The 24,907-nt window shown below is 36.3% G+C and overlaps 1 protein-coding gene across 1 annotated transcript in view; it reads right to left on the minus strand.

The window, feature by feature from the left end:
* Window positions 1–24,907, minus strand: part of LOC306846787 (CUB and sushi domain-containing protein 3-like) — a gene marked incomplete at its 5' end in the record, with an annotated part of 460,366 nt that overhangs the window by 157,623 nt on the left and 277,836 nt on the right. Inside the window, 12 exons of the mRNA XM_079380399.1 lie at window positions 694–882; window positions 1,317–1,532; window positions 2,258–2,374; window positions 4,575–4,763; window positions 4,914–5,101; window positions 5,717–5,855; window positions 6,329–6,523; window positions 8,386–8,712; window positions 9,619–9,801; window positions 14,545–14,657; window positions 15,223–15,326; window positions 24,079–24,200. Coding sequence (XP_079236525.1) covers window positions 694–882; window positions 1,317–1,532; window positions 2,258–2,374; window positions 4,575–4,763; window positions 4,914–5,101; window positions 5,717–5,855; window positions 6,329–6,523; window positions 8,386–8,712; window positions 9,619–9,801; window positions 14,545–14,657; window positions 15,223–15,326; window positions 24,079–24,200 — 2,082 coding nt within the window. The remainder of the gene's footprint in view (window positions 1–693; window positions 883–1,316; window positions 1,533–2,257; window positions 2,375–4,574; window positions 4,764–4,913; window positions 5,102–5,716; window positions 5,856–6,328; window positions 6,524–8,385; window positions 8,713–9,618; window positions 9,802–14,544; window positions 14,658–15,222; window positions 15,327–24,078; window positions 24,201–24,907) is intronic.

A 24,907-nucleotide genomic window follows, 5' to 3' on the forward strand; every position in this document is an offset into this window, starting at 1 on the left:
AGCAACTGTGAAAGAAGTTTGGCATGGCAAACCGCTCCTGTCCTGGAGTTTATTAGCCCTAGGAACCAAAATGGAAACGTGACCCCTCTGCACGGCAACACGATGACTCTTTGTGTGTTTCCAGGGTAACAGCAGGAACCGATTACTCTATCATAATCAGCCTCGACTTACCATGGTCCTACTACAGCAAACAGAAGCTCATGTCATCATTCTCACCCTCATTTCACCCTGTATGACTTTCTTCAAAAATTGTGCTACTAATTATATATTGCGCTATATTTTGCATTATTAAAATAATTGTAATATTGTTTATTTTTCAACATTATTGTGACATTGTCATTCACTTACATTATATTAAAAATAAACTGAATTCTTCCAAAAATTTATTTTTGTCTTCCACTGAGGAATATAGTCGTACAAGCTTAAATAGACACGAGGGAGAGTAAATAATGACAGACGTTTAATTTTTAGGTGAACTGTCCCTTTAAACCATGAACTGTTTGAACCCCTCTGATTTATGCCCCATAAAAACAAGTTCATCATTAAAGGCATTTCTGTCATTGGACTGACAGTCAAAGTGAACATGTCAGCATTATCTTTCTTTAGAATCAGCAATATGTCCATGTGGTGTGCCATTTGGTAATGAATCAAGAGAATAAAAGTTTAAATGAATGAAAACAGCTGACAACGTACCAACACACCTTGGCAGAGGTGCGCTCCACATGCGCCGACCCCCTCCCAGGCAAATGATTTCTGGTGCTCCCTCCAGGCGGTAGCCCATATTGCAGGAGAAGGTAAATGTATCTCCGATGCCAAAGCTGTAACCGTTACGGCGCCCAAAATGTGGCACTCCTGGATCCTCGCATGGCTCCAGGATGTATTCTGGGGAAGCAGAATTTGAAAGATTACACATTAAAATAAATATTTATTAGGGATTGGGGTAAACATAATGAACATGAAAAGATGAAAATATTTTTATTGTTTTTGTATTTCTTGTTGAGATTTTAATTATGCCTCTAATTTTTAAAATACATTTTAGTTTTGATAATTTAATAAAAAAAATTTATTTTCATGCATTCTTTTTTTAATATTATTTTAAATTAATCCAATTTTTCTCTTTTTAAATTAGAAAGTAATTTTTATTTAATTCACCATTGGTAGTTTTATCACAAATCATTAGGGTTTTACAAAAATATTACAATGTTCACACAATAGATAAGAAATAGCCTGATCCTGTAAATACTGTATAAACTGTAAGAGGACTCAACAACCGTCCCTGTGCCCTTCAGAGGGTCAATTCTCAGGATATCCCTCACCTGAAAATGTGATGTTGAAACCTTCGTAGGAGATGGAGAAATCAGATATGAAGCGGAGCTGGGCCTTGAAGTTGCCATAGAGCCCCGCGTTGATGGGCAAGGGCAGTTCTGCGCCTGTGAGGCGGGCGAGCGGCTGAACAAAACTCCCATTCTCAGTGATGAGCAGGTAGTCATGATGATCCTCCAGGTGGAAGGTGTTAAAGGTGAACTGAACGCCTATTGGGAAAACGAGCAATGCACAAATTAACCAACTAATAATATAGTTCAAGTTTTTGGTCAACCTCTGACATTCACTGTCTGGTGGAGCTTGGAGAAGGAAGAAAAATAACTGACAAAAAAAAAAAAAGAAAAGAATAAAGGAATGATCAAGCATTTAGGGTCAACTTCATTATATAAGGCAAAAGGGACTCGTGGGCCCCACTAAGGGTATAGCCCACTCATTATACCCAGGAGAAGGGAGGCCCATTCATTAAAACTTTTTCGCAGGCCCTCTGAATTTAAGCAACGGCCCTTGGCTGAGGTCACGTAGAACAAAGACAATTTTGATAGTAACCCTTTTTTGCCTTCGTGTCAGAAAGATTTTTAGTTCCAAGTGATCTGTCCACTAAACATAATGGCCTTCAAAATTGATATGCATTAGCAGCCATGGGAAATTAAAATTCAGAGGAACTTTCATTATTCTGAACTCAAAGTTTGTATAATGATATTTCAGAGTAGGGCATGGACAAGTACCTAAATCTGTATTCATGACAGTTTGTACCTACGGCTGGCTTTAGCTAGACTATGTGCTATGAGCATTTCATCCAGTTTGTATATTTCATCCAGTTTGTTCCAATTTGTATATTATTCTTCAGCATTCGGCCTGTCAAAATGAATGCTTATATATCTTTCAATAATGTGGGTAACAAACTGCAGGTAAGGTATATCAATTGCTGCTTTACCTTTGCCATGGCTGACCTCCACAGTCCAAGTGCAGTTCAGGGAGCTGGGGTAGACCTCAGGGTATCCCGGGGACAGGATGGTGCCTCCAGGTCCTCGAACATCACCCCCGCAGAGTGCTAAAGGCAGAGCGAGGAAGGTTATTTAAACAGACCTTTCACTTACAGTAAATTCAATGTATGCAAATGGTACTATATAAGAATAAAGGATTTCACTCTTCTATCAGCCCATATTCTGGGCTTATCAGTTAAAATGTCAAAGGTGAATTAACATTTATATCTTAGTTCCTTGTGATTGAAACTTCTAAGCACTTGCACAGCAACTACAGTATTGTTCAAAAGTTCGGGGGCAGTAATTTTTATTTTTTTTATCTTAAAATAATTTTGTTTTCCCACAAGGATACATTTAAACAACCAAAAGTGACAGTAAAGACATTTACAATGTTATTTCTATTTCAAACAAATACTGTTCATTTGAACTTTCTTTTCATAAAAGAATCCTGAAGAAAAAAATAGGTTTCTGTTTTCATTAGGTTACAACTGTTTTCAACACCAAATCAGTATATTAGAATGATTTCTGAAGGATCATGTGACACTGAAAAGTGGAGTAATGGCTGTCGAAATTCAGCTTTGCCATCACAGGAAGTAAACTATGTTTTTATATATATATTCATATAGAAAACAGTTATTTTTAATTGTAATAACATCTCATAATATTACTGTTTTTACTGTATTTTTGATCAATAATTGCAGCATTGCTGAGCATTAGAGACTTTTTAAAAACATTAAAAAAAAATTGTACCAACTCAAAACGTTTGAACTGTAGCATATCCATATCCATGACAATCCAGTGGGGTCCAAAAATCTCAGACCACTAAAAGAAAAACACTTTTCCACTTTAATACCAATTAAATTCTTTTCATTACCAGTAACATTATCAGGATTTGAGTGATAAAGCTGTTATTAAGCTGTAAATTTATAAAAAATCTTAAAATCAGGGAGTCTTTTTTCCTCTTTTTCTTATATATAACTCATTCAATTTACAGTTTACAACAAGACTTGTATAATTCCGCCCATCCATCTTTCAATTTTGAAAACCACTTTTCCTATATAGTGTTACAGGGATGCTGGAGCTTTTATTTAAATAAGAAATATGCAAAAAGGAGCTTGATAAAAGGGGAAAAAAAAGGTTCTGCTTGTATCAGAAGTATAAAGAAAAACAGTGTGAGTTTTATACCAGCCTACACTGCAAAATATGCTTTTCTTACTTAAATTTGTCTTAATTCTTAAATCAAGAAGGATTTTCTAGGCAAGTAAAAATTATTGTCTTGTTTTCAGAAAAAAACAAGTCAAAATGAAGTGAGTTTTGGCTTGAAACAAGCAAAATAATCTGCCAATGGGGTAAGAAAATTATTCTTGTTTTCTGTTTGAAATAGGATTATTTTGCTTACCCCATTGGTAGATTATTTTTTTGTTCTAATTTTACTTAATTTTGACTTGTTTTTTCTGAAAACAAGACAATAATTTTAACTTGTCTAGAAAATCTCTCTTGATTTAAGAATTTTTTAATATTTTGGCAAAAAAATCTTGAGTAAGGAAAGCATTTTTTGCAGTGTAAACTATTTCTTAGAATATTGGTCGAAAACGTCACCTCTCTCTCACCTCATAAAATGCATGCTTGATTCGTATCAGTACTCATACGCGTTTTTCTTAAACACTGCATGGTGCTCAGTGGAGGAAGGATGTACAGTATCAGACAAACCTCTGCTACTTGAGACAGCAGTACAGGCAGGTGCACGTCTCTAATATATGCTGCATTTAGAGCCCATGGAAGTGAGATGACTGTGTGCAGTAAAAAGTGCCCCTGGATGTCTAATCTGGTGAGCGCATCAGTTTCTATCAGCTGAAGCAGCCTTCACAGCAAATTGCCTCTCAGAGTCCTCCTCAGCGACGGGCTAATGGCCTTGCATTGAATCACATTGTTTCAGTTTAGCTGCCTTCGAGAAAGCAAAGCGAAAGAATGTAATCAAATAGCCGAAGGACAGGCAGCCTAAGGAGCTCTGACGGGGTAAGACATAGGTAACGTCTTTCATCCAGTGTTGAGCAGAGGTTTCATTGCCAGCACAAGCCTGCTGTTTAGTGCTGTCTTGCTTTAGTAATACGGTCTATTAAGCCCTTTTTGTCACTGACTCTGAACCTCTTTTATTCGAGATGTAAATCAACACGTCACCTTTTTTTCTTTAACAAACAGTTTCATTGATCAGTAGGCCACAAAGATTAACAGCTCTTTTTTTTACTGCGAATGTCTCAGGAGACTAACCGTCACAGGTGGGTAGTGGGTGGCTCCACCAGTGGTTCTTTTCACAGACCAATGGCTCTTCGTGGCTGAGGCGGTAGCCTGAGTCGCAGCCGAAGGACACGGTGGAACCGATGGAGAAGTCCTGACCATAGCGAAGACCGTTGACTGGAATCCCTGGATCCAGGCAGGAGTAGGCATCTACTGTTACGCCTAGGAATAGTGAGACAAATGAAGCTTAGAAAAAAAGGATTTTGAGAGCGTTTCAATTACGGTATTTACTGCCGGCTGGTGCTCTAAATTAACGAAAGTTGCTTTCAAATGGCAAGTTTTGAAACTGTGGAAAGTTTACTGTACACTTACTTTCATACAGGATCTTGAAGCCACTGTTTGAGCGGCTGTTGTCAGTGGTGAAAAGCATGTACAGGTGGTTGCCGCTGCTGAATAGGAACTGAGGCACCTGGGTGCCGTTGAATGAGCCAATTAGAGGAGAGAGAACATTGGGCCCATCGTGAAGCTCCAGGAAATCACAATTCAACTCTGTCTGAAATCTGGTTGGAAAAACAGACAATAATTAAATGCCCTTGCCAGCAATGAGACAACTTTATCATATTTATTATACACTACAGTTGAAAAGTTTGGGGTCAGTAATCGGACTTGATTTTTTTATGTTTTTGAAAAAAAGGTCTCTTAGGCTCACCGAGGCTGGATTTATTTGATCAACAAATACAGTAAAATATTGCGTAACATTATTACAAATTACAGTTTTTTTAATTTACTCCTGTAATGGCAAAGCAGCCATTACTCAAGACTTCAGTGTTACGTAATTATTCAGAAATCACTCTAATATGCTGATTTGGTGCTCAAGACCATTAATTATTATCAATGCTAAAACATAGTGAAAATTTTGTACTGTTTACTATTTTTTTGGAAACTGTGATACTTTTTTTTTAACAGAAAGTTTGCAAGAACAGCATATGATTTGTAAAAAAAAAAATTACTTTCTAAAAATTAAAATCTATTTAGTGCATCCTTGCTTACTGACTTTCTGACCCTAAACCTTTTAATGGTAGTGTATTTACAATATACAGATTTATTTGTTGTAACCATTTAATTATATAGATGTACAAAAGCAACAATATCTATTCAAATTAAAAAAATCATACTTCTCAAATGTTATCTTTATGGAGCGTCCCGGTTCAGCCTCTATGACCCACTCACAGTTGAGCGAATCTTTGTAGTAACCAGGCCACCCAGGAGATAAAATAACTCCACTAGGAGCTGAGAAGTGGCCTCCACAGGGAGCTGTAGAAAGAACAGAGGTTTAACAGAGATGCATTTTAGTTGACTCACATAAAGCCACTGTTTTTTTGTATCCGTACTTGAGACAGACCGGTTAAAAAATAAAGACCAGTTGACTGTACATTATACCTCTCTTTACATATTTACAATCCCACAAAACTTACAGTAAGTTGTTAAAAACTGCTGGTGGGCGACACTGTTAGTCTGTCACTCTACTCCTTTGACCATATGAATAGTGTTACTACATAATTAGAAACACGCTGAGCGAAATTCGAGGGATTGACAAGGATTTTAATGACAGATGACAGGCTGCACACCACCACATGCCCTCAGGTTTACATGCCCTATTAAGCCCCGTCTCTGTGACCCACAGGTGACTGTCTATTCCATTTAGAGTCACATACAAAACTAGGCACAACTGTCCACTTATTGGGGACTCCTGTCTACTTCTAGTGGTAACTGGCCATGATAAATACCTTCACACTTTGGGATGGGGCCGCTCCACATCACCTTGCCACCGTTGAGCTCACAAGTGATGGTTTCTGCTCCCTGTGTCTTAATGAAGCCATCCTCGCAGATGATCGAGATGGAGCTGCCTAGCTGGAAACTGTCACCGAAACGTCTGGCATTCAGGGGGACTCCTGGATCCGGACACTCATTATGGCCAAATGCTGTTTGAATGAATGACATAACATAGCAATCTAGAATTGGAAGTGTCATGAACAGGCTTTCGCCATAGATTTTCTGGGTAGTCAAAGTATTTGACACCACAATGTCACTACCAAAAAAAATAAATAAATCACTTTAACAAGTGGATGAGTTAAAAACGAGGTTGTTAGAAAGTTGAGAAGTTTGAAAGACACTTCATCTCAGGTGGTGCACTTCAATTTACCCTGCACTCAAAGAATGAGGATTTGTGGTACTTTGTAGGACAGTTTTCTACTCAAGGCTTTGTTTATTAGTGTTATTGACCTTCCAGCTGTTTTTATCATAACTCCATGAAGCATATATAGAGGCCCAAGGCGATTGGCCAAGAAAGCTGCTGTCCCCACAACATACTGAGTGCCTGATAGATGTCTAGTGACAGGAAAGGCCTACAAGAAGGACATGACGTTTGTCAGAATGAATACAGATTTAACATGCTCCATCAGGGCACTGACAGCTCTTAACAGACAACAGTTAGGTGTTAGTCTGTTAAAGAACACGACATTAGCGTTAAGCCTTAACGACTACTGTAGCAACCTAATATGCATGCAAACTGATGTCTACTTTAAGGACTTTGATGGATTATCGTGACATTTCACATCTCCTTTAAGAAGGACCATCAAGAAGTCATTGTGTAGATTAAAGTCATGTATGTGCTAATGAGGGGCGGAGGGGAGATCGGGTGCGTCAGCGGAAAAATGAAGTGGCGTATTTGCATTTGAAATGCCTGGAAGTTGCCGTAAACAGACTCTTTCGTGTTTGTTTGTTCTACGCATCACAAATTCAATTGAATTTATATTTTACACAACATTATTTGTTTCTTTCATTAAGTGTTAATTTTGTCAACAAAATTATTAAAGATGTTTACAAAGTAAAAAAAAAATGTTTTATTAATGATAAAAACAGGATGAAACGTGAATTATAATGATGATTAATTTGAATTTAAACTAGTGCTGTCAAATGATTAATCGCATCCAAGATAAAAGTTTGTTTACATAATAAATATACACAGCACACATATATATATTATATAAATACACACACATACATATATCTCAGAAAAATAGGTTATGTTTATATATTAAATATTTATTTATAATATAAATTATATCAAAATAAATATAGACATGTAAATACATTAAAAATAATTTCAAAATATATACTGTATGTGTGTGTATTTTATATATACATAAATATACAGAGAACACACATATATTATGCAAACAAATACTTTTATTTTGGATTAATTGCTTGACAGCACTAATTTAAACATACTGTTGATAAAAATATATACATTTAAATATACCGTTTAATATATATTTAATATTTACTTTAATAATACAATATATATGTAATTTAATTATATATTTAAATATACTGTTGGCGATTTAGATAAAAATATAAATAGGAGGTTTTTAACCAAAAAAGTACTATAAAAATATTGTATTGAATTTATTGACTAATTATTGTAAACAGCTGACTGCTTACAATATTTAGATTACATATAAGAGAAAGTTAAGGATATTTTCAATATCCTTCCTTGTATCAAACTACAAACTACTGTATTAATAGTACTGCAAAGGTAAAAAGGGTTAAAACTGCTCTCAATATGCTAGATTATAGCTGTAATAGCATATTATTCAAAGCTAAATTCATCTTAATTATTAGTACCAAGAAAAAAAAACCCTGCTATCAGAATGCTTTGATGCACAACATGCTTAAAACAAACATTATGTCTCATGCAGAATTCATGCTTCATTTATGCTTAACAAATGCACCATGCAGACATAATGCAGATCATAAACCCATCCAAAGTTGTTACACGCACTGGTGTAGGTAATGTTGAAACCTCTGCCCGACATGGAGTGGTCAGCCTGGAACTCCAGCCGGAGAATGTTGTTGTTGCTGGTGAGGTGGGATGGCACCTCCGCCCCAGTGAAACGGCCAAGCATAGACGAGTCAAGCATCTCTCCATCCTTCACGGTCAGGATGTCATATGGAGCCTCTAGGTCAAAGTCATTGAAGGCCAAGTGTATACGGCTGCCAGGCTCTGACAGGATCAGCCACACGCAGTTAAGGTTGTTCCCATAGCCCTCTGGGTAATCCGGAGAGAGGACTGTGCCCATGGGTGCAGTGAAGTTTGAAAGACAGGGAACTGAAAGAATAAAACAGAATTGCAACTAATTTTTAACTAAAGATTAATGTAACTATGTTCATAATGACTGAGAAAAAAAAACACCCCGACAGCCGGCAACATATAAAAACAAGCCATATCATACATCAGTGTAGTAATACAGCACTTAGCCATGCGTATGCGTTTAATATGCCATATGGATACTGTCAGTCTGCTGTTGATTAGGTTCTGCACTTTCTGACAAACTGCGTTCATGACATAGATGGACTTCAGGCTATAAATAGAGCTGATTTGTTCAATCTTCCAATTAGACGTGGGGAAATTTCAGCAATGCAAAGAGCCTACAGGTGAAGTATCAAAATATAGCAGATGTCACTGCAGCTGAAGTAGTCTCCAGGTTGGATGTATATATAAGCCAATTATTTCAGCTGCCTCAGAGATCTCTGCATTCATTTGGAAGAAAAGGCAAAGACAGGAAAGTTAATAAAATTCAGTTATAAGGAAATTCTTATGGAACATAAATTTGGCAGAAAAAAAGATGAAGTGTGTGATTTCTATGCCACTAGCGTCCCAACTAATGACTGTTTTCAAACTTGTTTCCTAAACATTTTCCATACTTGCCATTGGTCAGCTAACATATAGTCCCACCCACCCACTTCATTTGCTGCATTATTTTTTATAGCACCCTAGAGAGGGAAAAACTATCTTAACATTAATTTCAATTTCAAGATGGTATTGCTTGAAATAAGACAAATTTGTGGACATAATAAAAACAAACCCTTCTTTAAATTTAGCATATTTTTTCCTGATTAAAATGGTCAAATAATACATTATAAAACTGTCATTATAGCACCAAACTAGGACAGGAAAAACATTTCCAAAGCAATTAATCAGTTTGCAATGTACAGTAGCATTGACAGTACTCACAAATGCAGATGGGGATGTTGGCAGACCATTGGTTGTTGTTCTGACAGGAGATTGTCTTCTCTCCAATAAGCTCAAATCCAAATTGGCACTCAAAGCGTAACACGTCGCCATTAGAGAATCCATCTCCTTCTCTCATCCCATACAGAGGGGTGCCTGGGTCCCCACAGCTCTCCTTGTCGATTTCTATAGAGAAAGGATGTAAATAATAGTGATTGCAGCAGTGGAAAGAGGAAATTTGATGTTTAGCAGTTTAAACAAGAAACCTTTTATTCCCTGTTGATAAAAAAAAAAATGCTTAAGCTTTATATACAGTATACATTGGTGGCCAAAATTATTAGAACATTAGTTTTTTCACCAGCTAAAAATGGTTTTAAGTCAGTTATTTCTATCTTTTACTGTAGTGTGTCAGTAGGAAATAACAGTTTACATTTCCAAACATTCATTTTGCCATTAATTGTAATAATCCAGTGAGATTTTTGTTTGCACAAGGAGTCTGACACCAGCCAGTGCTCCACACAGAGATCTGGTCTCATCATCATCCAGTCTGTCTGGATTGACATGAAGAAACAGAACAAACTGAGACAGACTAAATCAACATCTCCAAGATGCATCAAGAAACCTTCAAGTTCACCAGAAAAAAAAGCTAATCAGACGCTAATCAGACAGCATAATCTTTCTAGTGCAGCTGGTGGCCTTAAAAAGTCTTGCTGGTTGAGCTAGTTAAGAGAAATTAACTGTCGATTCCTCTCCATGTTAAAGTGAAATCTACAGACTTATAGCAAATGACTAAATTGTAGCTTTGAAATTGGCATGGAATTGTACTGCAAAAATTCAATGATGGACTGATTTCATCAGATTTCTTGAACCTCGCTGCACTTACAGGAAGTTGACCGGAACAGAATGCCACCAAAACTCTCTGTTCAGCCTAGATAAGCTCCGGCACCTGGACCCTTCAGTGGTAGAGTCGACCATCCAGGACATTCCCACCACGAGTACAAAAACCAAGTCTAGGGGTCACTATACCTAGATAACACCTACCATCTGCATAGAATCGACTCAGTGGGCAGCAGGCTGCTGGAATGGGCAATACATCTTCCCAGACAGTTTGCACGGACATTCACAATTGAACTATGAACTCCGTTCTAAATAAGGATGCATGAGGGTTTGCCAAAGGACGGACGGTAAGAGAGAGGAAAAAAAAATGTCCACTAAATTTAATTTAAAACCAAATCAAAGTTTGAACATGTAGGAAGGGGATGTCTCCTGAGGTATAATGGAGGTCTTTGGCCAATGCTTGATGTATGGCATTAATTTCCGATATGACAGTCTCTTTATGACTACCACAATGCTTTACTCCATTGGTCAATCGTGAGGGGTGGCTAGGGGAAGGTTAGGCCATATTTACTGCTTTGTATTTATGATGAGGCAAAAAATAGAGTACAAATTGTCCGTAGGAGCTGATGGTGTGTGAATAATCTCGGACAGCGCTACACTCCGACGTGAGGTCAGCGTGTCAGATGCAAACCCCTACGCTTCTCTCTCAGCGCTTAATGTGATGGGGTTCTGTGGGACCACTCTGTGAACATCAATTGTGTCAACGTTATCCAATCAAATCCAAAAGGTTGATTCTGTATATGTAAGCACAGACAGCCCACATGGGGGAAGTTTGGGACCTGTGTTTTTCTTCCTGAAACAGCCAGGGAATTACAAAATATCAGTGAACTTTGGCATGTAATATATCAAAAAGCATTCTGAGCATTTACCATATAGCAGGACTCATTAAGCCGGCCTTCACATAAAAGCCTATAAATAAATTTAATCTCAAAACCATTTCTTATTCACTGGAAAATGGCAATTAATTTAGCTCTCCCTTTGTGTATCCCATGGATGTTGTTTCATTTCAATAATGCTGAATTTATCTCTCTCAAGAAAGTGCTCATTATCGCAAAGTTTTATGTGGAGTCGAGACACAAAACGAGGCACTTCTAAAACACGAGTCACATGAGTCAAGTACACACAGGTAAACTCCCAGGCAGATCTCTGGTTTCATTTCTTTGAAGAATTCAATTAAATTAGGTTTTTAAACCACATTGAAGATATTGAAGTATAGTGGCAATACGGAATACAAACAAAATGATCTTTAAAAGAAGGGATGTTAATGAGCATGACCATATGCTGGTGCATTGAAACTGTGTGCCACAAGCCCAGAGTTCAGCTATGGATAATCAATGGTAATATGCACTAGAAAAAAAACTTCAGTAATGCATAGGCACCGCTGCTTAAGAAAGAATTGAGTAGATTGTTGACTGAATTATTTAGCCAAAAGTTTTGAAATTTTTTAAAACTCTTGTAACTGGTAAAAGTCAGTAATCAGGCATTCGGTCTACATTCAAATTCAACATTAGTTTCTTTCCATAACAGCTGTGTTTCTTCAATGTTATTACAAAGTCAAACTTGCAGTCTTTAAGCAGCAGAGGTTCAAGGCTACCAACATCAAATGGAGGATAACTAAACAAAGCATACGCTATACATATAAAAGTATGCATGGTAATGAATACAAATCATGGTAACACTTCAGCAGTGCCTGTCTACACTTTTAATATGTTAATTTGAACCTTTGAGATAAAGTAAATGTGTTGTTTATGTCATTAAGTTTGTCACAAGAAATAAGAGCACAGTGCACACTCAGAGGTAAAACATAAGGGTATAAATTAATTGACGGAAAATGACAGATGTAGCTGTATAAATAAGTGAAATGTAGCCATCAAACTTCAGTCACCATAAACACAATTAATGACCCATGTAGATTATGCATTTGTCACAGACGTCAAGATAATGGAGTGCATTTGTATTGCAAGTATACACTCCTAAATGGGATGAATTATCTCTCTTCTGTGCTCTAGGGCAGTGCTTCTCAAATATTGAGTAACAAACCAAAAATGGGCAGTAGGTCTGACTGTTCTTTATTCTGCCAATAAATTGTTATTTCATAAATAAAGTTTTTATGTGCCAGATAAAACGGTGGCAAATACTCGGTGTTACACTTTAAAATCAAATTCAAACACAAATGAAGGGAAATTAAAAGGCAGGCTTGTTGTGAATGCTTGTGTGAAACAAATTTCTGTCTATTTTTAGGCTATTCTCCTTACAGATTCACATCAAAACCTCTGTAAATTAACTTTTGCATTCAAATCATTTTAAATATATAACCACATCTTTTTCATGTTGAAGTGACCCTTTTGTGCAAAATCGTGACCTGACAGGTAAATTAACTACTGGGGAACAAGACAATGAAAACCTTAATATTTCTTCCATTGAATGAATGAGTGCTGTGAACCATTAATGAGTTCATTTTGTGTCTGGATCCCTCAAAGGGCTCTTGATTTATATTATATATCACATATAATACTCACATCATATATCATATGTGTCCTCATTGAGTTCTCATTTCATCTGTGCTTTGGAACACATAACAGAATCTGACATTCCAAATCTCATTCAGCCTTACTCAATGTTAAACCCATGATGTTCTTTCAGTTAGAACAGATCCATATTAGAATAATTCTAATCATACTATTCTGTATATTCTCTCTCTCTCTCTCTCTCTTTCTCCATGTACTGTGTATATATATATATATATATAAACCTATAAATACATAGTATAATCTAACTAAAATGATATATTTTCATAATTCATCCTTTCATGCTTTACTCAGCAAACTATTTTAATTTTGGTGTCCCATAATAGTGGCACACTGAAAGCTTATTCGTGCTATATTATGTATGTCCAAGCTATAGCATTTTTTTATCCCCTCATCTATGACCGTCACATATTTATGATTGACGGGTCCAATTAGATCTAACTAGAAATTGAAAATTAAGAAACAAAGCCACTGTGCTTGTTTGTGGCATATATAGAATGAATTATAATAGGTGTAGAGAAGACAAACGAAAAAAGACATATCTAATGCAATCTGTAATATTTTGCCCAACTCTCCCAGGGATATCATACAGTAATCTTTTTTTATCTCTCTGGTCTTGCACTTAGGGGGATTCATTTGCTCTCTCGGTCTCTTTCTCTGTCTACCTCAGTCAGTCTCTCTCATTATACTGAATGGCACGCTGTTCATCACCCAGACACTAATTTATTACAAAACCTTGAGGGAGGAGAGATAATCAAAGATATGGGTTTTGTAGGGATTGCTGCTTCTATCAAGTGAATGTAGCTCATGTATTCGGGATGAAAGTTAGTTGCCGTGCATTCAGCAGAGACCACTGAAGTGATTTGTGGGAACTGCTTCGCTTTTATGCACACTGACTACTAAGAATGTATGCTGAATACTCATGCAGGAAATAGTGGACATGTCCAAGTAAATAATGTCTGGCCCTTCGATGTCTAAACCGCTTTGCAGTGGATGTGAAAAACACTTTCTCACTCGATCAGAAAACAAGGATGAAGGTTGGACATTTGATTGAATCTGGGCCTATGCCAGACAGGTTGTTTGTACAATTTTGGTCTACCCTGTTTTCCTTTTCTGTTTGTTTGCAGTTGCAAATGAAGCTGTTTGGGTGTTTTTTTATCACTCTGCCACACTTCCTCCTTTTAACCTTGACAATAGGGTTGCCACAATCACAGAATTTCAATTGACAATTATTTGTTGTACAAATAATTTTGATTAAGAAGAGTCATTTAATCTTATTTGTATATACTTTCAGTGAAATTAAACCAGAGCATTTCGTGTTCATAATGAATGTTAAGTCTAACTTCACACATATTTACACTAGTGTGGTTATCGCCAATGACCAAGATCAAATAAACCACAATCCTGTATTAATAATACATGTATATTTTTTTCTTTGAGCAACACTCTGTTTGCTTTTTTAGACCGTTCCCAATGTGACTATATATTATTCACATCCTGGTACCTTTGTAGTTGATCTTGAAGCCCATAGATCCCACACTTTCATCAGACTGGAGGTGAAGCCACATCTGATGGGTCATGCTAACGATGAGGTCGGGAACAAAGCTGCCAGTCAGACTGATGAGAAGAGAGAGATTATACACACAAAAAACAGAAGCAATTCATACTGAATGTTTAATAGCAGACAAATGGTTGAGCACACCTTCCCAGTGCTATTTTGCATAGTTGTTGAAATTAAGAATTAGTTTAATTGTAATTTATTTAATACATCATTTATTTAAATGATTTAGCGGTTTCATAAATTAGTTTTGTAAAGAAATTCAAGCGTAGGTACAATTTTTATTTGTCTACAAAGAGGTCTTCAAAATCTCTGATGCCAAATATTTGACTGGTACTAACTTCATGAAATGTGTTGTATCGTCACTCTTCATAACTTAAGACAAACACATCCAGAAGGATGGCAAAGGAGGACAACAAACATTTGAATGGTTTCATGGTTATTTACACTGGTAGGATATTCAACATTCATTTTTGTTCCTGGAATATTATTCCCATCAAACAAACACAGCCCAGAGCAATGAGACTGGTTGATAGGAATACTGTTTGAGGAACAGCACAGAATGTCCTACTTGTGTAAATTATGTATCATCTTACCGTCCCAGACTGTGGATAAGAAACTCACACTTGCAAAATGGTTTTCGGGTCTCCTACTTCCCCTCCATCACCGATGGTTAGTGTGTCATAGCCCAGTTCTAGGTCAAACTCCTCAAAGTTAATCTGAATCACCTGTTGGCAGAAATGAGGCATAATGCTTAGTGATGTGTCAAAGGAACTGAATTAAACTTTATGGCTCTTGCATAATTTAATCCTGTCAGCTGACTGGAACAGAGAGAGAGAGAGAGAGAGAGAGAGAGAGAGAGAGAGAGAGAGAGAGAGAGAGAGAGAGAGAAGACGACTGATACTCTTAACAGAATTTGGGAGAGAATAAAGAAACTTCAACTTTATTAGAAGGTAAAAGTTTCCAGAAAACCTACTCGAGTTTGCTTTGAGCATTCAAGCATGATAAACATACTTCTACTGAGCAAACATCATAAATTAATTTGAGAATTGTTTGTTTGTTTTTATATACACCAAATGTACCAGTTTTTATAGTGCTCAACAGAAGAATGTAATCATAACCAAACCAGTCAAGGTTATTAGTACTACGTATTTAGCAATTATTGATTAAACGGGACATTTTTACATTTATTTACCGCCTTTATACTTCCAGCATTCTCTTTGTACTGTTGGAAACGGATCCTTTATGAAAAAAAAATGAAAAAAACTACATAAAAAGTCAGACTAATTATATTATATTATTATTATTATTATATTATCAGATAATTAAATGGGCTCTAAAATAAAATAACTTTTGGGAGGAAATTATTAATATTATTTTATTTAGCAAGAATGTAATCATAATCCAACTAGTCAAGGTTATTATTAGTACTACTTTTTTTTTTCTTTTTAGCAATTATTGCTTAAATGGGAGATTGTTTTTTACATTTATTTCCTGCCATTGTGCTTCCAGCTTTCTCTCTGTCCTATGGAAAACTGATCCTTATGAAAGAAAAAAAATTATATGAAAATCAGACAAATTTATACCCATTACACTCAGCACAATCAATTGATTCATTCAAATGTAGTAATTTGAACACTAGAGCATCTCTTGGATGACTGGGATTTGGGAAAGGAGGATCAAGGCTTTAGAAACAGGGATTAGAGGTGTGGAAGAGCCACAGGCATATGGAGAGACCAGAACTTTCTATATTGATAAACCCATTGAGAGGTACTGGGAGGAATTAGTTGCCATGGCGATGGGCTCTTCACCATAGCCGGGGCTTAGCAGGTATGAATGTATGAGAGCTACTTAGGACTGATGATTGATGCTCAGAAAGCACCTCGGCACAGATAATAAACTTGTTTTTTCCATGTAAATGAATATAAAATACTCCAGAGTCCCTGTCTCACTAAAGGTCACCAAATAACAAATGCAGCGCCGATGCAGAGAGGCAGGACTTAATGGGATGAAATAGTTGGGAATAAGACTTGAGATCTCTGGATATCTAATATTTAGGATACCAGCGTAAAAGAATCCATAAACCTGATCCCAGATCAGCCACACAGCACATCAACACAGGAACTTGCCTTCAGTGACTTGCCCTGCCTGCGGTTGTCATGGCGATTGGAGTCCTAAGCTAATGCTTTTGTTGGAGAGCAAGAGAGGTGCCGAGGCCAGAGTATTGAATTGCAAAGAAATAAGGTAATAGAGCAGAATTATGACTTTACAATGGAGCGGCGAGGCCAGTGAATACGCTCCAGCGCATTTACCGATATACCGCACAGACAGGTCTATTCCATCAAACATGAAAATGTGTCATTCTGATGGGTGATTGCTTTAAAAGCTAATCCAGAATCAAACAGCATTCGGAAAATGAATCTGGTTTGGCCTGATGCTGTTCAAACAAGTGTAAGAGACAGCAGACCAGACCAGACACATACACATACACCAAACCCACACAACAAAAGCACACATGCACAAACACACATACACCCACACACACAAATGTGCATTAAAAAGAGACAATTATTGATCGTATAATATGTGTTCACGTAAATGGGATTTTCTGGCTTATTGGTGACAGTGCATGTCACTGTGTCTCTTATCTCTTAGAAAAACTACATCTGTCCCATTTTACATTTATGCATTTAACAAATGCTTTTATTCAAAACAATTTGCATTCCAAGAAAACAATTTGGCAGTTTGCATGTTTCCTGGCAATTGGAACCATGAACCATTGTTAAATTTTTACCAAACCATATATTACACGGAATAATAAATAAATAATAATAAAATTAAATAATAAAATTAATAATATATTAATATAATAAATTAATATAAAATAATAAAATATCAAAAATGTAAATAAAAATAAGAAAATTAAAATTAAATAAATGAACAAGAAATACCATAAAATAACAACATTTTTTGGAAATAATTTATTATTCTTTTTTTATTTAGCAAGGATGCTTTAAATTAATGCTAAATAATGTATTTTTTTTATAATAAAAGCTATTGATTTTAACATGACAATATGATAATGTCATTTGAATTTAATAGAAAACTGTTCTATTAAATTCTGGTAATATTTCAGAGTATTACTGTTTTTTACTGTATTTTTGATCAAATAGACAGGATTTGGGGAATATCGACCACAAGCTTTTGAACTGTAGTATGTAGTAAAAAAAAAAAAAAAGTATATAATATTGTTTGGTTCAACATTCGGATATGAGAGTCCTCCAAACACACAAACATGTAACAGCACACACATACACAAGGGGATCTGATGTTTCCTCAAGGTGAAAACAAAACACACTGCCTGGATGTCAAGCTCCCATAGTTCGTAGTGTCATTTCCCCCGATTAAGTTCACAGAGATGGAATCTCTGGTTTCCCTAAACCAAACTACTTCAACTGTCACACAATCCTGCTGGGATTTACTGCCAGCGTGGATTTATGGCTGTAGTATCACCCAAGCATTTCACAGATGCAGTTTAAAAACAAAAATGAGCACAAGCCATCATTTGACCACAGAAAACTACAAGGTTGCTGCAAAGCCAAATGCTGAGTGTTGTACTTCAAACTTTGATAGTCCAGGTCAATACAGGAAGGAACTTTCAACGAGTGCATCATAAGCAAGTAATCAAAATAAATTAATACTTTAGATTATAAAATTATATAATAGTAATATCCATATTATCAATTATTTTTATATTTATTAAAAAAAAAAAATCTCTAGTCTGAATATGCAGTATTTTAAAACTACTTTAGATATATTTAATTTAATCATTAGAACCAGAACTAATAGCACATCGGTAAACTTGTGCCTGTCATACGATAAACAATATGTGTATCGTTATTATCACCACTAATCTATGTAATTTAATGATATTTCAATCCTACTGTGATTGCTGCTATTTATTAAATGCAATAAGCCACTTGAGGCTGTGTCCGATTTACTTTACATTTGTGTTTGTGTTATGGTAAAAAAAAGAAAATCACTGTCATCTGTCATGGCTTATTGCTTTAGTTCAACACGGTGTTCTGTTTATTTGCCCTTGTACTAGAAGCTTTATATAAAGAGTTTTCAAATGAGTCTATTTCAGTAGTTTTACCTGGAGCAGAATTTCAGTACTATCATGTCAGCCCTCCAGCACACGCCGAGCTGTCAAGTCAGGACCCTGTCAGACGACAGTACTGATGAACAAACGTTACAGCCTCAAAATGACAGGGAAGTAATTCAAGTTTGTTCCAACAAAAGACATTTAGCAAGAAAATGTAGTTTAGAATAAAAAAAAAACATGAACTGGACTGCGTCTTTCCTCTGTTAGTCATAACAAAATCAACATTGGCTGAAATTTGGCTGAACTATTTGATGAAAATAACGATTTGAATATTTACATGATCACAAGCAGTGACAACAGGGGCCTTTAAAATCCCAGATTAAATTTTCAGTTTCTCTTCAAAACATCAAAATGGGTCTGTTTTTGTTCTTGTTCCCAGAAGGACAGGAACATGCTATGAAGAATGATATATTTTCCTTTCACTGCTGATAGTGAAAAGCTATTAGTAACCCTTGAAAAAGTTTCTTAAAGCCCTTGATGCAAGCGTGATGTAGGGAAAGAATACATACTGAAAAATGTGCTTCTGGGTATCCCATTATTGACACAGATAAAAGGCATGATTGAAAAGATTATAAATAACTATGCAGCTTCCTGAGCTACAATGCGTTCCCTATGCATCTTTTTTTATTATTTTTATTTGTTGTGTTTTTTTATATACATTATATTAGCGGCTACTTCTGTAATATACTATGTAAAAGTTTTTTATAACCACAAAAATGAATGAATAAATAAAATAGAGAAGAAACGAAAAAGAAAAGACAACTTGAACTGAACAGTCTCAACATGGATGAGGGGACATATGTTTCTTCCCATCGTGATCCGACCTTTAATGATCCCTCTGAGGTTAATGCCCAATCTGGGCATCAATCTCCAACGAAAGACCAATGGGGCGACAGCATTTTAGTTTCTGCTTGATAAATCAGGTAATGCTCCATTCAGAATGGACAACTGAACTCTGAAAAACAACCACCTAGAAATGCACAGAGTGACGTTTAATACTGACTTCTTTAAAATGGATGCAACTCAGCTGCAAATATGAACAAGGATGGACACAGTTTCAGCCTTATTCATGAAACACAAGCCAATTACTGTGTAAATTGCACAAATCCATTTCTTTGTAATTTGTCCCATTGAATTCAATGCATGTACTGCATTTATGATTACACAGAAATTTGTTCAACTTGTGAATAAGGTCCAGTGTGTGCCTGATGCAACGGCCTTTATTCTATATGCACGGAGTTAAGCAGAGTTAGCAAATCCCTTGTTAAACCAGTGATCCGTGTGTTATTGTCGATATCACCATTTTAACAAACAAAAAAAAACATTGTATCCCACATTCTCACAGTCCAAAGGCATCACAATAGAGTCTAAACTGAATTAAGCCCCGACATGATCCAAGTCACTCTTTACCAAGGTTAAAGCACAGAGTGCAATATAAATAAATCACCACCCTAAAATTGTCTGCCAAAATTAAGTGAGCAATAATGTTCCCAGGCTGTAAGAGACAATTAGCAATTTCTCACTTGAAACGGGGTGGTCTGCTGGTTAGCTCAATTTAGATCTCTGATCTGATGTCCTGAAACACACCTTTGTGCTCCAAATGCATTTATCTTCTGTAGATGAATGGCTTTTGCCACATGCTTTTCCTGTCCCAATTAATTGCACTTTCAGAAAAGTGTTTTGCAATTAGTACAAGGCTATAATTGCAACAAATGGCAATTGATTTTTTGAACAGGTAAAATGGGCACGAGTACATTAGACTTGGTACCATAGTGACAATGTTATTTTTTTAAAGAAAAAGGCAGAGGCTAGTCACCACACAGGTGCTTAGCCTACTATACACATCCACATTTTATCTATTTAAAACATCTATTGCTGTTTGCTGCTATTATTGCTTTGTATTTCATTTGGTTTTGGTTGGGCAAAACAATAATTTAATGTATTTGTATTTTACCAATTTTTTTTGCTGTTTAATGACATGTCTTATTTCATCATGCGGTTTAAATTTGCTGAAAAGTCTATAATAAACTGTTTAATGGCAAGTTCCCCCAGTGTGACAACATGCCCCATAGCACAAAGGTGTGTTCAAAGAACTTCATACTCTGTCATTTGTCTTTAAATTTTTTTTTTATTTAATTTTTTTTTGGTGAATGATTCTTATGATTTGTTCCGGCCATTACAAAAAAGAGGGGGGGATAGCAGATAAGACAACCCAACAAAAAAAAAAACCTTTCCAAGTGGTCAAATGCAAACGGAAAAAAGTAGGAACAGAGAAAAAATCTCTCGATGGCCCACAAGGCTTTCATGCTACCCTCCATCCATCATACGATGGGAAAATGTCCAGGCGATTTCATCACAGCCTTCTGAACATTTCAATGGTCCTGAGAAAGTTAGGTTGTAAAACACAGTTTTCCAGTTAAAACCTTGGGTGATTTCAGCTCTGTAGAAGTTTGGGGAAAATGTATAAATGAACAGTCAAAGTTGGAGATGTGAATATCGGTATGATCAGGACCCTTTAAATTAAAAAAAAGACCAGCAAACTTTGATTCCGGAGCGAAAGATTGTCATGAGCTGGGTTTTTTCAAGTGAATAAAAAGATTCTTATGATCTGGTTCTTCTAAGTGAATCAAAGAAATACAGTGTAACTAGGGATGTGTGATTGTTAAGATAAAGATTCTTGCGAACTGATCCATTATAGTGAATCAGAAACATACAGAGCAAGCAGTCAAATTCTCGAGTGAAGAGCACTTTTGAACAAGATCATTTCAGTGAATCAAAACATTACAGTGAAATTCTCTTGGGCTAATGACTCTGAACCAGTCTGTTTGAGTGAATCAAAAACCAGTGAAATCTGATTCTTGAGTAAATGACTCCCAAGAGTTCATAAAAAAAAACAAACAAAAAAAACATACCAAACTCTGATTCCCAAGCAAAACACTCTTTTGAAACAGTCCTTTTAAGCGAATTCAAAACAAATCTGAAAATGTTATTGTCCAAAATCTTAAAGTTTTTATATTTACTTCTAAAATGATCCACATTTCTACACATTTCTTCTTCAAACTCAAAACAAGTGTTGATGGAACTGTAATAAAGACAAATCAGAATGACTTTCCTCCAATGCATTTTAACACAGTCCTGCTCTCCACAAAAGTATCATCTCTCTCTTTCTCTCTCACACATTCACATATTTATACACTGATTATCTCCCCGTACACATTCACACACTCATATTTTCTCCCCTCGATATAGCTGTTGTGGGGGTGCATCTCAAAATGTTAGAATTAAATTGAAGAGTAGCTATAAAATCCACAAGAGCAATAAAACAGACACTGTTCACCTTTACACACACGTAACTAACAAAGCCCATCATGCAGTTCCCTATAAAAGTGTAAGGGCTTAGTGAGGAAGAAGGGACGGATTGGGAGCTGTTTGTACGGGGCAAGGCCACAATAACACACAAAAAAGGACAAGGGAGGAGGCCAGGAGCAATCATACAGAAGGCCAGGAGAAGCAGGGCAGTCAAAGGAGCAGACGCCCATGCACCCTCTCTCTCTCTGATACAGCATCACCACAGGCTCTGTACAAGAGTCTAAACAGAGCCACACCAGAATACTAATGTCAACCTGTGGAGCACAGTGTTTTACGACAGAGGCACCACTAGGGGTGGTAAAGTGGTAGGAGAACCTTGGACACCTGATACAAACTCTATATAACATCTTAAAGTTACAGTTTAAAAAGCTACACTATAGCTTCAAAAGTTTGGGGTCGGCAATGTTTTTTAGGTTTTTGAAAGAAATCTCTTACTGTATTTTCACCAATTGGATCAAAAATACAGTTATATTGTGAAATATTATAATTGAATATTTATAATAATATATATTAAAATGTAATGTATTCCTATGATGGCAAAGCTAAATTTTTAGCATTAATTACTTCAGTCTTTAGTGTCACATCTGCTTCAGAACTCATTCAAATATGCAGATTATATGATATAAAATATAAAGTATGATATTATCAGTTGAAAATGGCTGTGGTGCTTAATGAATAGAAAGTCTGAAGAACAGCATTTATTTGAAATCTTCTGTAATAATATAAAAGATCAGTTTGTGTCTTTGCTGAATAGAAGTATTTATAAAAAAAATAAATAAAAATAAACTGACCCCAAACCTTTAAACGGTAGTGTTTGTTAATTAAATGATACTTACATTTCAGTATCATGTGGAGAATGGAAACTCAATTCGACATGTCAAATATGAATGGGTGATTTCTTCCACAGTACTTTAGACAACACTTTTTCCTTATAGCCTAATACATATGCAATTTAATTATAAAAGATGCCATGATTTTGGAAGTTTAATTGATAAAATCCATTTTAATAGCATGATGCTTCTGGTGGGTACAGTCCTCAAAGAAAAGAAACAAAAAAAAACACGCAAGCTGTGACTTTTTCAATATTTACCAACTCAGTAACAAAAGCCTGACAATAAAAATCTTTCATTTTTAAGTCATTTTCATTTGGTTAGTCATGTCCGATCTTTTCAAAATCAGTTGTGAATTTAGCTGATTATCAGTTATCAATTGAAGTCAAAACTGGATTGGTTGAGCCAGTTGAATTGGTCAGTGACAGAAGTGAAGTGACATTCAGCCAAGTATGGTGACCCATACTCGGGAATTCGTGCTCTGCATTTAACCCATCCAACGTGCACACACACAGCACACACACACACTGTGAACATACACCCGGAGCAGTGGGCAGCCATTTTATGCTGCAGCGCCCGGGGAGCAGTTGGGGGTTCGGTGCCTTGCTCAAGGGCACCTCAGTCGTGGTATTGAGGGTGGAGAGAGCGCTGTACATTCACTCCCCCCACCTACAATTCCTTCCGGCCGGAGACTCGAACCTGCAACCTTCGGATTACAAGTCCGACTCTCTAACCATTAGGCCACGACTTCCCACCATCTCTTGATGAATTAAAAGTAGTCACTGTCAGAAATGTTTGGCTTCAAAATTTAAACCTGAAAATTTGTAAATGAGCCCAGTAAAATAATGATGGGGCAAAAACAAGTATGCTTCTTTTCAGACACATTTTCCAATTTCTTTGATGACTGTATATGGGAAAGTCATTTGGTTTTGAAATCTCTTGTGAACCATGAATAAACATAGTAAGAGGAGAGTGCCACAGATGTACCATACTTTGTGAATACTCTTTCTACCTGCAAGCTACTCATTAAAAACAAACATAAATTGTTCTAACATCTAAATGTTATAGAATATAAAAGGCATTAGAGCATTATCAAACACACAACTTTGCTCGTACCTTGTTTAGGTTGCTGGCTGTGATGATCCACACACACTGGGAGTTGCTCTCATACTGAATGGGGAAATTCGGTGAGGTGAAAGTCCCTGACGGACCTTGAAGATTAGATCCACAAGTTTTCACTGTAAAGAGGAGACAGAAATAAAAAATGGAAAACAGTGAGGAAAAAAAAATAAAAATCAGGAAAGTGCCTTTTCTCTTCAAAAACGTCAAATTCTCAGCTAATTGGTTTCAGCTGCAGTCAGCGGCCACTTAATGTTTTCTACTATTGATTCAATAATTACGAAAAAAAAAGGCTGTGACCCCACCATCTCGAGGGATTGAGTTTCACTTACCGCTCGTAATATTTTTGCTGGATTTGCACGGCTCATATTGGAATATAAGCCACATGCCTCCACCAGTCATCCATGACCGTCTTAATTTGTCAACGATTAGCAATCCAATCAAATCCTCAGATGACTAACCTCATGCCGGCTAAACGAGTTAATTCGAAGCAGGCTTAGGCAAACACACTTGGGCCTGATTCGTCATCTTAATATAGAAACGTCAGTTATAATTTGCTAAGTAGACACGCTCTGGTGTTTCTCTCCCAAAGCCAGTGACAGTGATATCTTAAAATTGACGAGTGCGGGTTTACACCTTCTCAAATCCAGCCTCTTGTATTTTTGCTGCATTTATCGTGGTTGATGTCAAAGTGACAGGGCTTTGATGAAAAGACAAGGAGGCATTATCTCCAACGGCAGCAGGTTTCACTATTGGCTCCTGACATCTTGATTGCTTTTGAAAATGAATAACTCATTATCTCAGGCAAGTGCAGGGGATTCGTGAG

Source organism: Barbus barbus (assembly GCF_936440315.1).
Source record: "Barbus barbus genome assembly, chromosome: 27".
NCBI classification, from domain to species: domain Eukaryota; kingdom Metazoa; phylum Chordata; class Actinopteri; order Cypriniformes; family Cyprinidae; genus Barbus; species Barbus barbus.